Source organism: Meleagris gallopavo, chromosome 13 (genome assembly GCF_905368555.1).
Source record: "Meleagris gallopavo chromosome 13, MGAL_WU_HG_1.1, whole genome shotgun sequence".
Lineage (NCBI taxonomy): Eukaryota > Metazoa > Chordata > Aves > Galliformes > Phasianidae > Meleagris > Meleagris gallopavo.
The window spans coordinates 5,758,511-5,775,076 of NC_139416.1; the positions used below are offsets into that span (position 1 = coordinate 5,758,511).

Sequence of the window (16,566 nt, forward strand, 5' to 3'; positions counted from 1 at the left end):
CATCAATAAAAGTTTGGTTAAGGACTCCTAAAAGGAAAGGACCACTGTTGGTTTTCTTGGTGGTTTTTTGTTTGTTTGTTGTTTAAACTCAAGTTAATGTTTCTCTTGCTGCAAATATTTTCATTGGTGTTTGATCTAATTCTTTCTGCCATCATTCACAAAAGTGGTGATTAAGACCTATTTCAGGGGAAAGAAGTTCTAATGAGAAACTAAGTTTCCCAGTCATGACAATAGAGCTGTTCCATTCCACAGAGTCTTACAAGCTAATTGAACATTTTTAAGAGGAGTTTTGAAGCAGTAAGCAGAAGAGCCCTTGGCTGATTCAAGAGCAACTACACTATGTCACTGGGAGAACACACAATGCCACTAGGAGAAGTGACTAGTAGCCTTCCTACACCTAGAGGTGAATGGAGAACCAAGAAGTTAGGCAACAATCCACTTTGAATCCTGGTATAATTATATAAGAGATCAAAGACATCTTAGAAGAGAAACAGTTGTGCAGTCTCATTTACGAAGTCAATAGCTCCATAATCCTTGTCAAAGACTGTACATATGGCACATCTGTTTCCAATGTAGGATTAGAAATGCATCCTTCCATATTACCAAAAGTTCGTATTTTAAAGGAACTTCAGTGAAGCTGTTATAGTGTGACTGTGATAGGATGACAAATGAACTGAATCAATTAGCAGGCCATCTATGCATGCAGATACAATCAAATAGATTAGGCAATAAATTCCCAATATTTTCAAACATCCCGAAATAGCTTTATCTTACTTCATCAACTTAGGATGACAGTAAAAAGCCTCATGGGAACAGAGCTTTTAAACCTATTTACAGTTTTATAATGTAGTAAAAAGTACAGGCTAATTTTTAGTTAATGGCCTGCTAATTGCAGAGCTATCCTGAGGACATCTCAGGATACTTTGCTCTACGGTCATTCCAGCTGAGCAGACTTCACAGAACTAAAGTTTTCTAAATAAGAAAGTATATTTATTATCAAAGATTTTTTTTTTTTCCAGAAAGCAAACTACCCTCATGAAATACATTCTCATGCACAAAGCTGAAGTCAGCAATTTAGACGTTTATATTTTAAAACCATGTTTAGTTTGGTGAGTTCAACTTTCTTTCCTAGAAAATGTGCATGCGAGTGGTAGAATACATCTGAAAAACCTGACTTTCAAAAATGAGGATAATTAAAGATAACTTAAAAGCACATTTTAACTCTTTGCAGCTGTATCATACATGTATGTACCATTACTAATGTCAGCATACTGTCTCCAAGTCAAATACAATGGAAATCACTAAAACCAGACAGCTGCAAGGTGAACACCAAGCAAAGTGATCAAGTTCATCATTTACAAGCACTTATTGATATAAGGGGTATCGTACCCTCCTCACCTCACTTCCAGTGATTCCCAATTTAGCCTCCTCTATATACAATACTGAAGAAATCTAAAGAGTTATTAGCTTTTTCCACTCTACACATCATTCATGCAATTCAAGACCACACCTAACATGAAGTCTGTCTCATCTCTTCTCCAGTTCACAAGTTATTTTTTACCTCTCTCCTTCCCCCAGAAAGAAGAAATGCAGACTTCTGACAATAAAAGTAGTGACTAACAATGTAGAGAATCTGCTGGAGATCTGGTGGCCCTGCTCTACTTGTACTCTCAAAGCCACATTCCTTGCTGAGAAGCACAGATTCCAATCTCTCCATCTCTCAGGTTACTTTTCCATTGATGCATCTTTCAGTGTTTGATCCAGATCTCATGGAAGTCAATGGGAGTCTTTCAGTAAACATCAATAAATTCTGGATCATATCTTGAAATCATACTATGAGGACCATACCTGAGCACAACTGCCTTTGTTCATCTGTTCATCCCCCATCATGCCTTTTTGTTTAAAGGGACAAACAAACAAAAAGATCAACAAATAGCTTAAACATTTCCTCCAGTGCAGCTTTACATAAGAGAACTGGAGGAAAGAGAAAGGTTGGAAAATGACCAGTGTGTGGTAACAGCCAGGACAAGTGACATGTGCCCCACACTAGCAGCATAGAGCAAGCAAATAACAATAAACTCGTAGGGAACTTCTTTCCTGAACTGCTCAGCCAAAACGTGACAAACTCATGCACCAGTCGGGGTACACAAGCTTGCACACACTGGGTGCTGGCTTCTCTCCAGCGATTCTCTGTTCATTCCCATTTGTGATGGGTCTTGTTCCAATCGTGCCACCCAGACACTGGCAGACAGGTCCCCCCTACTCCCCTGGCTTTTGTACCAGCACCAAGTTTGCTCCGCAGCTCCCAACTTCGTCAAAGGACAGATGGAAACCACCCACGAGGCAGCCCCTGGAGCAGCACTATGGTAAAGCAACCCTGCGTTCGCACAACCGGCCCTCGGGAAGGAGAGAGAGATAGAGAAAGAGCTTTTGGTTTCCCCCGTTTCAGAAAGAAGAAAGGAGGGGGCGCAGCTAGGAAGCTGACATACCCTGCCGCTGGAGAGCCCGCAAGCAGCCCGGTGCTGGCAGCCTTGGAGTCCCGAGCTGCTGCCTCCGCTGCTGCTGCCGCTGCCCCCGGAGTATTTCTGCTTCACCATCCAGTCCTCCAGCCCTTTGCGAGCCAGAGAGGCGTTCACCGCAAAACTATCACCTAGAAAAGAGGAGACAATGCCGCCGCTGAGCCGCCCGCACAGCCCGGCCGGCCCGAGGAGCCCGCAGCGAGAGCGGGACCGGAGCGGGCGGGCAGAGCGCGGCGGAAAGTTGGGGAGAGGGCAACGGCCGGGGGCAGCCGCGGGGACGGGCATGGAAAGGCGGTGAAAGTTACTACAGCGAGCAGCCATCCCTACCTTCCGGACTTTCTCTGGGTTTACAAACGGCGGCTAGGCAGATCCAGAGGAAAGTGTGTGAGGGAAATAATAAAGGAAGATCGTTAGACACCAGTATAAAATCACAGCAACAAATCCGAATAAGGGGAAAGGACTGAGGAAGTAGCAAGTGAAAGGAACTAACCATGCTTCGAGTGAAGTTTCCCCATTTCTCTGCATTGATCTGCAATTACGATTCATTTGACTGCTTTCGGTAGGGTCAGGTTCTGTTGTCGTTCTTATTTTTGTAGCTGTATAAAATCCCAGCGTGTTTAGAAATCCATGTGCTCCGCTTCTCCCTGCTAAAGCACAAGCAAGAGCAAATCTCAGCTCCCTCCTGCAGCACGGTCCGGCGTCCCCCTCTCAGCTCCAGCCTTCCTCCTCTCTCCTCTCTTTCCCAAAGACAGAGGCGGTTACAAAAGACCTTACTTCACCCACCGGGGAACATGATTGACACCTCATTGAGATTAGACCACTTGCAGGCAGCCTCCGCCTTCCCATTGGGCCGCGGCGGCACATGAAAGGGACGAGCGAGCCTTTTGGAGGCTCCCAAAAAAAAAAAAAAAAAAAAAAAAAGGAAAGAAAGGGGGGAAAAAAAAAAAAGGAGCAGCCGGGCGCGTTTCACTTCCAGCCGGCACACAGGCGGCGGACCGGCCCGCCCCGCTCCCCGCGCAGCCCCCGGGCACGCAGCGCTGCGCCCTGAGCCCCGCCGCCAGCCGGCCCGGCCGGCAGCGCCGCCCCCCGCCGGCCGCGGGCAGCCCCGGCCGCTCCCCGCCGGCAGCAGCGCCCGGGCACGGCCGTAGGGTTGTCCCCTTCGCTCCCGGCGCTGGGCGGAGGGAGCCGGGCACGGCGCTCGTGCTGGGATCGCTGCGCCTGGCAGCGCCCCCGGGACTCGGCTGCGGGATTCCTGTCCCTGCTTGGCGGGAGCTCGGTTGCGGAGAAAGCCAGCGGGTCTGGAAAAGCAGTTACTCTATTGACTTGGTCCTGCAAACTGTTTTCCACAGACATCTTTGCTCGCGGAAGTGATCCGGCTGAAGTACCTCGTCATGCCAAAAGGCAGTTTTGGGGATCGGCTCTGCAGCCGCTTCTGAGCGATTCAAAATGTTTGCAGTAGGAAGACAAAGACTGCATGGCTTTGCTTTTTTCTTAATTTTAATCGAGTATATGAGACTTAAAAAGCATTTCCTCTTCCGTTCCAGTTTATGAATGGTATATTTTTTCACGTATATAGTAAACTAAAAGGCTACTTGGTGTTTTAAAAAGAGAATTCTCACAGTCATTAAAAATTTGTTTCCTTCCTCTGGCTGGTCATTATTTTTCTCTTTATGAAAATCACATCTCCCTTGAGATCCTTCTAGTTGAACTAGGAAAGATAAAAGGGAACAAGGAGAGTGTGTAGTAGATTCAAAACAAGAAAAAATCAAGGCTTCTGAAAATTTTACTCAAGAAACTACTGGTGAAGCTATGTAGGGATTGACCCAGATGGACCTGGTCCAAAACTTCAAGGCCACATCTGTGCTTTCAAACCCATACGTTTCAAACACAGGCAGGAAGGAGTTAGACTTGGGAGCTCATCTGATCTGGAGATTCAAAGCATATGGAGTAATGCTTCTGCATGGGATTGGGATGGAAAGAGGAGGGTCAGGCTCAGAGCACATTTTTAGAAGAAATTCCAAAGCACATGGATGTGCTGAAGGGCTGGTATGAAGCAACTGTGTAACACAACCATTGGAAAGCCATTACATGAGCTATGTGATGCCAAATTGTTCTTGGGATGACTGCAAAGTCATTTCTCACATTATTTCAACTATTTATCAGTCTAGCAAAGAAAACACTCGCGTTGTGAAATGCAGCCATTGCAACAGCATCAATTGCCTGTCAAATCACTAATAGCATGCATCTTTTGAATCTTTCTTTTTTATGTATTTTAATAATTTATTTGGCCCATTTTTTATGTTACGTATTTAAAGTGACATATTTGTTCCTTTGAAGATTTTGGGGAGGAGAAGGAGAGAAAGAAAGATTTAGATGAAGCAGACTCCTTGGGGCATCAGCCTCACCTAGACAGTGAAAACTTGTAAAAAAAACCTCTGTGATGGATAGTAAGACATTTGAAATTGTAACCCTCGTTTTATTTCCTCCTCAGCTCAGTCTATACTCTCAAATACCCTTTTGTTTACTTCATCAGCAAACATTTTATTTGGGTTATCATTTATCTTCACTATTTACAAGAAACAGAGGATACCTCTTTGGACGCGCCCCCCAAATAATATGGCCTTATTAATTTCTTTTGTGAAATAGTGCCTCCATCATCCAGCTCATGGAAATGCAACTGGACCTTCAGCCCAGCATGTTGGGGAAAGAGCCCCCACCTTCACAGAGAGTACAGAGGGCCACTTGTGTCGCCACTCTGTAGACCAAGGGACGTGTGTTTGTACCACACTCACGGTTGTTCCCTATTGTTTTCATACATGCAGCACGGCTAGATCTTAAAGTAAGCCCTTCTCAATTACAATCAATAATGTACCCTGCAAAAACAAGAGCAAACCTGACCCAAAAATCCCCAACTTCACTAACAGTCTGAGCATTCAGTGTGTTCATGGTTATGATGCTTGGGTGCAGGAACAATGAGATGCAGACCGCTTACTTTTCGTGGAGCGGGAATCACAGATGTGGGAAGTTTTCTTCTACATGGGAAAGTTTCAGGTACACTCAAGGATCTTGAGATTCTGGGTATGTTTTTGATCAGACAAATTCTGGTTGATTTCAGGGGGCGTTAGAATGGTGTAACAACTGAAAAGGGACCTCAGGATTTGGCTCAGTAGAATCATAATGATCCTCAAAACTACAGAGACTTTGAGGCACACAAAGCCTTTTGTTTTTCCTTCCATGGAGCCAAAGTGTGTTAAGTAGTGACGTCTAGTAAAATATCAGAGTAAAGTACACCATTCATAAAACTGTACGGATGATTAAAGGGTCTCTAATTCAACCCAGTGACCCCAATGGAATTTTTAAAGTTTGAAAGCCATGACGTAGAGTATTATTCATTGCCCTTTCATTAGTGCTGACTACGCTCTAATTTTTCAGAGGATGGAAAACCTTTTTGAATCTTATTATAAAACAATCTGGTTGATAGGAAACAAATGTATCTTACCAAGAAACAAGTGAATAAGACCACTCTGGGAATTAATTTTCAATATTCAGTGGCATAGTGAAATTAATGACAAAACTTGCAATAGCAAGACTTATCATTTGCTAGATTAAGAGGACCTCTGTACTACTGAAGGTTGCTTTGATGTCCCAGCAAAGAATGAGGACTCATCTAGAGCTCCCATCTGCACAGTGATATTAGACCAGGGAAAAAAAAAAAAAAAAAAAAAAGTCTAGTTTGATTCTTTATTTGTGTATTAGCTACAGAAGAGAGGGCAAAAACAAATGCTGATCTAGTGTATGGTGATTAAAGTAAGCTAGCATGTAAAAGATTCAGATTCAACGTATGCCTGAAGACAACTAAGCATGGTATAAGGCTACCTGAAAACAAGTGTCCTAAAGCAGTTGTTCAGAGGCTAGGATAGAAATACTGTACAACACATTAATCATGTACCTGCCCTTGGACTGGTAAATTTAGTCAGAGAACATATAGGACTCTTACACTAGCCTTTCATAGAAAAACAGTCCTAAATAGCTGACAGGACTCACCTCCTCATTAGGAAGACCTAAATGGTAAGCTTGGAAAATCCCTGTGGCCAGCAAGAAGTCTGAGTCTTGCCCAGCACACAAGCCATGTGTGCCATAGGCACTGCTGGCAGCGTTCAGCCGGCTCTGTTTGATGCTGAGGTGGGGTAGCAGTGCTGCATCCTTCTGACATGACACTGCTTCCTGTAGGGAGGAGGGCAAATACAAACAGCAGCTGTCTGAGTAACAGGGTCAGGAGTAGGATAGTGCTTTCCAGTTCTTCAGCTTCATCTCCCTTTTTTTCCCTCTCTAGCCAGGCTCCCATCCAGCTGAAGCTGTGAGAAATCTGACATTGGATTTCCTAAGTCTCAGATGTGTGTTGTCCTCTTCCACTTGGATGTGTCATGCAGGCCCTACTAGACTACCTGTGCTGTGTAAGATGGAAAAAAAGAGTTTGTAATTCTCCAAAAATTGTGCACACAGAGGCAGTAATGTGCAAACAGTGCTGCTCCTCCTCTGTGTAAGTAATTACAATCTATATTTTGCAGAATATACCCTTTTGAGAAAGGGTTGCTTAGTTTTGAAGGAGAAAATGAACTGATTTTTGTGCTTTCAGCACCACTGTCTGGGACGAGATGAAAAATAAGTTTGGAAGATTTTGGGGATCCGTTTGATATAGAATTTTGATCTCCATTGTTCTCAAAATCACAAGAGGCACAAATCCCACTCAGCCACCATTTCAGCCACCTTCTGGTTAGTTTCTTTTCTTACTCCATAAACAAATAATTGCTCACAGCAATGACACCTCTTCAATGATTGCATCAGGTGATTTCCTGCTGCTAATGCACTTAAGGGTCACAATCCTGGAGCTGCAGGTACAACGGATCCGTTTAATAACATTTAAATTTTGGGAGTGACCATATGAGTGCTTTGATTGCTCATTCCCAAGATGGTATGTCTGTCAAAAGACACTTCCAGCTTTTTGGGTCTCTGCCTTTGGTACCTAAGGTCTTGGCAGTTTTTTCAGCACTTTTGCCTCAGGCATTTTTGCCGTCTGGCATGTCAGCACCTACTAGCTTTAGCAACTTTGCAGCCTTGGCTTATTGCTTCAAAGCTTTGGCATGAGTGTGCGCTGTGGCATCTTTTCAACTCCAAACCTACTTGCTTCACAGGTTTTCTTTGTGTTTTTTTTTTTTTTTTCAGGATGTCAGCAACTGCCCTGACCCTAGGGAGGAAGAAAGACTGATCAGCAAGTTCAAACAGTGTCTGTGCAGCAGAAAGATGTCTATCACAAATGAGCACATTCACTCCATCACTTGCCGAGGAGGGAGGGATTCTGTGTAAGGGTGCCAGATATCATTGTACATGCCTAGGTACCATGAGAAGTTTTTCCAGGCCTTCTTTAAGATTATATTTGTACTTCTGAGAGCCTGCGATGATGGGATAGAGAAATCTCTGGCAAATTTCATCATTAAAAAACTATGTCCATACTACTGTGGATATAGTTTTTACCATCAAAGTTTTTACTCCTTCACTTGTCTTCAAAGCTGAGAAAAAACACCACATGGAGAGAGCTGTTGTGTTTAATAAATAAGATGCTTCCTAGGACGATGACCAGGAGACGGTTAGATATCCTTTGTACCACCACCACAAAATCCTCCTTTTAGGTAGTACTACTTCTTTGAATTGCATTCAGGAAACTGAATCTAAAATCTCCAAATGGAAGAATACACAGCAATGTGGGGTGTAAGCTCATGCCAGCTTCGTCTTTGTTCTCGCTACCTGTTACTGTGAAAGCCCCCATCAGCTACTGCCTTCATTGAAGACCTGAGTGTTGGCGGAGCTAGAAGACCTTTCTATTAGAAATGCTCTGTCATTGTGAACTGCTAACTGTCACCTGTTCTGTCCTGCAAATTTTCTTTCAAATGACTTTGCCCATCCAATTCTATAAACCAGACTTCAGCTCATCAGAAAATTGGAAGATGGAAAAAAAAACCTCAACGCTAAATAAGATGTAATAACAGTGAGACTCTAATGCTATGAGATCTCTTCCTAATGCTTTCCTAGCAATTTGAAAGATCTTTCAGTAGATTTTCAATAGATCTAGATGCATTTTACCTGGAATGTCACTAGAAGAGCCACCAGAAAGAATTCAAAGATTCAATGGAATTACCAGGATTTTTTTCTGTCAAGTTTCCCCAAGAGAAAAACAGTTCTTTCCCAAATGAAGTGGACTTATAGTTTACTTACAAATCTGAAACACTGTGAATGTCCTTCATAAAAAAAAAGGCAATCCTTGATCTATTTTGAAGTGTAATTTTTCTGCAGGATTTTTCCAGTGGGTATTTTGATATGAAATAGAAGTTGCTAACAACAATAACAATATAGAGAGAAAGTGAAAAAATAACTTTAGCCAACATTGTGTACAATATGCTACACATAAAAAGAAAAGAATAAATGTGAAAAGTAGTGCCATGACTTCAATAATCAGAATCTTTCCTTTAGCATCTAAGAAATGACAAGTGAGAAAGTTTTAATATAGGAGAGGATTTTTATTTGCATTTCTTAACAATAAGGGTAGTTTATACTCCACCTGGTGTCTTTTCTCACATCATCTTTTATGGGCTTCTCTCAGTGACAAGTACCTTTGTACAAAGGTTTCCCCCATCCTCCCCCTTCCCTGGTTCTAACTCTAGCAGGCTTCAGCATACAAGCACAATGGGAGCATTGAAAGGAAGACAGTGGGACACCTCCTTTGATCTTGTGTTCTAATAACTTGTGTATGTTTGTGTCCAAAAACAATGTTCCAAGGCTTTTCTCTTGAGGGCTGTGGCTGCTGCCAAATGAAAAGAACACTCATCGCAGGGGTGGTGGAACAGTTAAACTGTATTCAGGATAGGAAAGTACTGGCTAGTAATGTAAACAGCAGATTGTAAACTCTGCTAAATGCTTTGATGACTGAAGAGAGCCCCTCTCCTGACAGCTGACAGCACAGACAGCATAGATCTGCTCAAAGCATAGCACAGAGGGTCACCATTAAATCATACAGTTCCCTATTACTTTCCATATCCATTCTAGAGGATACTCTACCTGTGGACAAAAGAAATGTGTCCTGTATTAGAACAAATGGCTACTGTCAGGCAAGCCAGCTGAGCTCCTCCACTCCAGTGCTGCTTGCTGAATGTTCTGTAGTTTTTAAACTACAAAAAGCTGGATTTTTGCTTTCAGTTTTTCATTTTGTTACTTGCTGCTAACTTTATAAGAAAAGGGTCTAGAAAAATAACCCACAGAAGAGCAAAATAGGACCAGTCAGACCTTACAGACGGACAGAGAGAGCACCAGAGCCACAGCTACAGAGGAGCAGAGGAAAAAGTTGCTTGATCAGAGTCCGATTGTTTCCAGTCATGTCCTGGTAAAGTCTTATAAACCTTAGCACACATTGACACAGCTGTGAACTTTGAAAAGAGAAGGTAAGATCCAGTATCTGTAGCTATATTTTGTATTTAGGTTCCATCTCTGGAACCAGAAGATTTGAAACTACAGATTTTGCTAGATAACAAAGCCTGATTTTCAGTATGATAGCTTTTGGAAAATTCTTTCATGTAACATGAAAAGCTTGGATTCAGTGGGCATTGGTTCGGTGTAGCACCTCTGTGTTTGTTTTGCTTGTTGTTTTTTTTTTTAATAAGAGCACAAGTTTGAGTTCTGTTGCTATAAAGAGCATTTATAAATAGAACAGTGTAATAAGTATTAAAAGTAATAAATATCTGAAAAAGATAAAAATATTAGTAAAACTGTCTTCCACACTGTGTGAATTACAATTCCAAAGTGTTTTGGCAAACTGACTCGTAACCATATTGAACTGGGAAAGAAGACTTTAACTGAAGATCGCACCTGGAGCACCATGTCACTGCACAAACCTGGTAATGGTAACTTGCTGCAAGTATTCTGTCAACCTAAAATACAAAAGAAAGCCTTCTTCTGAACATTAAAACACAGCAAAACAAACCTTCAGGCCTATTTTTCAGTTGCTTACACATTGCATCTTTGGTTACTACTGATTTTCCACGTGAGGCAGCACACATCCAGCGACAGCCAGAGGTGAGGACAGCAGCCAGGCTCTGCTCAGGTACGAGCACTTCTGCCATACTGGATGTGGAGCAGACTCTGGCAGCCTGCAGCCTATAGACATTCTTGGTGGTGAATTACGTGTGATTTAAACAGAAAAGATCTGCAGGTTTTCTGTAAATTCATACAAGGGGCTCAGCATGGGTGCAGCCTGCCACAGCTGTGCAATTGGCTGTAGCCTCATGCCAGATGTGCACCTGCAGTGGTAGAGAGCTGCCCAGCACCACATGAATGCATGCTCCAGGTGATGAGACACACAGACTGAGCCCTGTGTCTCCCCCTGGGTGTGTTGAATCCCTCACAAAGAAAAGAAAACAAATCCCTGATGCAGTGAACCACGCTGGTGCAAACAGCACACACAAAAGCAGCTTGATCTAAATAGCCCTTGCTATTTGCCTCTGTGGACTTTGCTGCACAAACCGCTTTGTTTTCAATTCACTTAATCCTTTCGTACAAAATGCATCCCATGGCTCATATAGATAAGGTGCTATCTTAAATGATCTCAAAACAAAAATCCTCTCCATTCCTAAAAGAGACTTCTGAAGTCCTGGCAGACGGATAGACAGGAGAAGATCAAGACCTTCAATTATTTACTTCATACCTCTCTGATTTGTCACTTATCATTGCCTGCCAATGTTACAAGACCTTGTACCTATCCAGCATGCTGGACATTGATCTAATCTGTGCACAGCATGCTCGACCTCTTCTCTATACCTTTGTAACATTTTCTGTGGTGTTAATGACATAATTATTGCATTCAGAAAGGCTGTGTTAGTCTGAATGAAGTAAAGATAACCCATGGAGATCCACTTTGCTGATGTTCTCCACACTCTGTGTCCTTTTGCATTGTGTATTTTGAAATACATGACAGAAGCTACATGTATTTGCATCAAGCTAACAAACCCCCAATTCTTCTCTTGGCATTCAGTAACTTTGCCATGGTGGTTTTGAACTACTGCCAGACCATGTCTAAATAAGGCAGCTTTTTTTTTTTTTTTTTTTTTTTTTCTCCCCAGCATCCTGCAAAGGCAGAGTGCAGTGTAGAGGGCTCCACTTTGGTCTCTGCTCTGTCAGCAGAAGGTCAGGTACACAGAGTACCTCTGGCACATTCAGCACACAGCCAGCAGTTCATCAATGTGCTACCTACTGCCATTGCTTGTGGGAGTTCCTTGCAATGTCATAAGGGAATCTCTCTCTATAGGGCTCCTCCTGTGTTCCAAGGCATTTAAAGGACTATGGACTGTATCAGTGAGGCTAACGCTGTCTTCATGTAATAACCCAAGCACTTATTTATTTTAGATTTTAAAAAATCCAAATAACTTCCTAGATAGGAAAACAAGAGGTAGAATTCATCTCCCTCTACAGTCAACTGAGAGAAATACATGGTTCATGTGGCCTGTTCCATATGTCTATATTTAAAGTAGTGATTAATCATTTTCTAAAAGTACCTGTTAGGACAGGAATTGGCTATCTCAATACAGGTGTTTAAAATAGGTCAGATGAAATGGCTATTCTCCTCCCTTGGTTATACAGGGAGAATGGGTCATGAGATGAAATGAAGATGATGTAGGCAGCCAAAGCTAGGTGAGGTGAGATGATTTCCACTCCCTGTATGTGGTACAAGACTTAAGGCTTCTTTCCTCTCTGATCTTGAGGGAATAGAACCTTATTTACACAAAAATATTGCTCCTGTGTGCTATGCACTGCAGGGCATATAATAGATCTGAGTGAAAAAATTGCTACCACAGTGATCAAGATGAACACATATAAGCCTAAGAGATCACACCTTTGTCATCATACAGAAATCAGTGAATGTGTAAGTTATGTATGTGTTAAGCCAGTCCCAGGTGTGCACTTATGGCTGTTGAAGAACTTTTTAAGGTGTATTTTCTGTTTCTCCAGGGAGCAGGGATTTGACATAAGAAATGCAATATCAATAAAAGCTTTTCTAATTTCTCTTATCTTAGGGCCTGACATTACTCTAACCAGCCCTGTTATGCAGACAGGAATGGCACCATCCAATAAGTAGATCAACCATTCAATTAATCTCTAGTAAACAAAGTACAAGAAAGAAGAACTATATTATCTCTTTTCCTGTGATATTTCAAAGCAACTAAACATGGAATTCCATTGCTGACAGAGGCTGAGGGAAAGACTGGGCAAACTGATGTGAGAAAGCCACAGACAGTTTCTAAACACATAGAAGCCATCTCAAACTCAAGAATTCCCTGAATAACAACTTGTTAGAGGCTGAGAGATGATGGAGTTAAAGCATCATGATATGCTAGCCCTGTTTTTACATACTTTCCCAGTCACTGTTAGCAACCAGTATCCTGTCCAGCCATTCTTAAACTAGCCACAACAAATCAAGTGGACCATGAGAGTTCGACACCAACTGAAGAAGTTCATTTTGTACTGTCATCATGGAAGAAGAGAATTCCAAGTTCAGCCAAGCTGCTGAACTGGTCTGGAGACTGCATACCAGTTTAAAGAAACTCCCATGAATTACAATTCATTCTCTTTCCATCTGAACTGTTGTACAACGATATACAGAATGTTAAAAGAAAACCTTGTTTCATAAAATGGTTTCCTCATGTCTTGAGCATCTCCTACTGAGAATGGGAAAGCATTAATAAAACTGGATTGAAATTTTACAAGTCAGCATAAATCTCTGAGGAAAAAGAATATGCTTCAGCTCTTCCTCACTGTCAGGTGATCGATCATTCAATACTCCATGATTCTCCAGAGATCCTTTTCTGTATCACAAACCAATGAGATAGATTATGTAAATGTTGTTTATAAATTATGGAATGGTCTTTTGCATTCAAACTGGCAGGAGGGACTGATTTAAAAGGACCACAAAATAGCCCAGCCATCCAAACCTTCATTTCAACAATTAAAAGTCTCCAGATAGGATTCCTTGCTTTCATTTTAAGTAATTATTACAAGTAGATGTAAGAATTCAAAACTACTGCGGAGCTCTAAGCCTCTGTCAAGCTTACAGTTGGGGATCAGAGCGGCACAGAAAGCAGATTTTCTGCTTTGTAGGAAATTCTACAAATAATTTTAATTATTCTGAAAGACAAAAAAAAAACCTTGAAATTTTCATTTTTTTTCAATGCTGCTTTTGATTTGAAACTGATTGTTCTGATTTTTCAGCTTTTTCTTTTACAAAGCACATTTATCTTTTTAATTCTTATATAACGGGATAAAAAAAGCTCCTTCATGTCAAAATGTTTGATTTCAAAACTACAAAGAAGTCCTGTTTCAAGCCTACTCAAATATCTTGCTCCGATATTTTAATATATAGAAAATTGTCAAAAGCAAAACATTTATATGGATTGCCATTTGTCAATGAAAAGCTGTCCCACCATAAATTTTCTGACCACTTCCAATTTGGAACGTGGGAGAATAGAGGGATTATATTTACAAGCGGGTTTTGTGTCTTCATTGACATTACTCATCCCTTTCATCTCCTAAGGGCAAAGATGATTCAGAAAATGATGATTGAAATACCAGGCCTTAGAGACAACAAATACTATATTCATATTGTATCACGCTGTAAAGGTTTAAGATATCATCTGAAAAAAATACTCCCTCCGATTCATTTGTCTCTCTATTTACCTCACTCAGTTCATCTTCTCGGTGGTTTCAGAGAGGAAAGTATGCTTCCATTTCAGATGCAATTCAATCTCTCTATTCCAGTTTTACTATAAAGGAAGAGTGTCTTATTTTTGCCAGTTTCCTTTCCATGTCTTTGAATACTTCAGGGTGCCTCAGATTATGCTAAGCATTTTGGCTAGCTAAAAACAGTTGGCCTTATTTTATGCATTTTTATACCAAATATATTTAGTTACTTCGTTAGAATATCAGGACTTCTTCCCCGTATGAGACACAACACTGAATAGTACTTTGTTTGCTAATACTGAGCTGACAGTCACAATATACAGCGTCCTGGCTAACCTCAAAAAAGAATTCTGTCCCCATCCAATACTATAAATAATATAGACATAATCCTATAAAAATATAAAATATAAGAGAAAAAGAAAAGGGAATCTTAAGTATGTCTATTCGTCTTTTGGCTTTACAATTGCACAGTCCCTCTGAAGCCATCACGTTTCATTACAGCGGAGCTTTCTGGTCTGACTACGCTTATAGAAAAGCAGCCTGCATAGCCCTGAGTTCTTTCCCTGTATTTGGCATAGATTTCAAGTCTAGGATGAGCATATGACCTTCAAAAAAAAAAATCTTAAATTCAGAATATATAAAACAGGCTGCTTAGCCATTCTTCTTATTTCTAAAGGAGATTAAATGCAGTTGAAGAAACTACACTGCATTCAGAAGCTGGACCCTTTGGAAGAAAGGGTGACATTTTCTCAAAAAGAAAAAGTCCACAGACTAGGACTTTTCAACTGTTTCAGTATAAAGGAGCCAAATATAAAGAGCAGGAAACCATTCTGTACTTTCAGAATAATGTGAAAAAGACAACCCAAGAGAGCTTTAATACCTGAAATGCTCTTAAATCCTAAAGAAAGACTTTTTGTAATACTATATCAAAAGGGGAAAGAGAAATAGCCCAACACAGTGCTTTCCTTTTTTCAACACGATATGGATGTGGAAAGTATGTTAATTCTTGTATTCTCAAAGGAAAACAAATAGCATAAACAGACAGACAGGAGAGGAAGAGAGCAGTATGTTTAAAATAATAGAGAAACCCACCACTCATTTAAGCTGTTAGCTCTGGGAAGGCTCAGGCTGTGTGTCCAATCACAGGACCTACAGTTTATGCCAAGACTCGTTTCAGATGCATTCTGCACCAACTCCACCGAATGCAAACACAATTAGAGCATTCAGCATCAGACAGTAGGAGATCCCCTTTGATGTTGGGATAAAATGAGGATATGCATGGTTTTGTCCAAAATGACAACCATCCCAGGTTTACTAATGGGTATCTAATAGAAAAAGAGAACTTTATGATGCTCATTAATTACCAAACTGTCATGTGCTTCTGGCAGAAAGAAAGTAATCCTCTTCTCCAGATTAGACAGCCACCACAAAGGACTTCAAAGAACTTTCAGTCCCCTCCCCTGAGAGCTGCCTTGCATAAACCTCACAGCACTAACCGTGCAAATTAAAAGAAGGGAGCAGTTGACAAACCCTTCCTGATACATGCGCAGTCTATTGCTGTTGGCAGTTCAGACACGAGCCCTTATTCTGTTGGCAGATGTGCACATTCTTTATACAAAAAACATGCTCTAAAATTCACACAAAACTTTACAAATTATCGGTAAACAATGCTTTATGTTCTTGCTTTCAAGCCTGGAGATATTTGTGCTAAAGATTCTTTGGTGGCAATAAAAATTCCTTTCTAAAAACATGAAAATGTAGAAGAAATAGAGCTGAAAGCCTAGTTCTCAGAAATGTTCCTCAGATATTTTTGTTAATGAGGAGCAGCTAAAGTATGCCTGTTTTTCTGGCAAGTCGCCACAATGGGTTCAAAGGGCTACAGAGATGATCTAATATGAGAATGGATGCATTAGGGAGTCTGAAGGACTTACAGTGATTCTCCTAGCTTTAAATGGTCAGACATCGATAGAATTGGGGAATTCTCTTTCAGCACAAATTCCTTCTCTTGCTCCTACATTTCTATAAACTCTTTATACGTTGCTTTTTTCTCTAGGGACTGAACTCTAGAGAGACTTCAAAGTACACATTACATTTCACATATTTATGGTCGTCACCAAAATGCATGTATTTATGGTTGTTTCAGAAAGGTATGAAACAGTGATAAAGTCTGAACTACCTCTCAAGAGGAGCAGGGGGACAGGTACTTCTGATGTTTGGATGTCACATGAATTCTAGATGGCAGGATTGTGTTCTTGAACGAACTTGCCTTGTA

At 41.2% G+C, this 16,566-nt stretch overlaps 1 protein-coding gene across 4 annotated transcripts in view; it reads right to left on the reverse strand.

Moving 5' to 3' along the window:
• The window catches only part of NKD1 (NKD inhibitor of Wnt signaling pathway 1), a 137,790-nt gene that overhangs the window by 106,581 nt on the left and 14,643 nt on the right, over nucleotides 1-16,566 (reverse strand). Inside the window, exons 1-4 of one of the 4 annotated variants that reach the window (XM_085234888.1) lie at nucleotides 3,303-3,633; nucleotides 3,010-3,166; nucleotides 2,847-2,879; nucleotides 2,490-2,650 (exon numbers count right to left, since the gene is read on the reverse strand). In XM_085234888.1, coding sequence (XP_085091014.1) covers nucleotides 2,490-2,650; nucleotides 2,847-2,879; nucleotides 3,010-3,034 — 219 coding nt within the window. In that variant the 5' untranslated portion in view covers nucleotides 3,035-3,166; nucleotides 3,303-3,633. The other 3 variants (XM_085234889.1, XM_085234890.1, XM_031555399.2) reach the window with 3 other exon arrangements.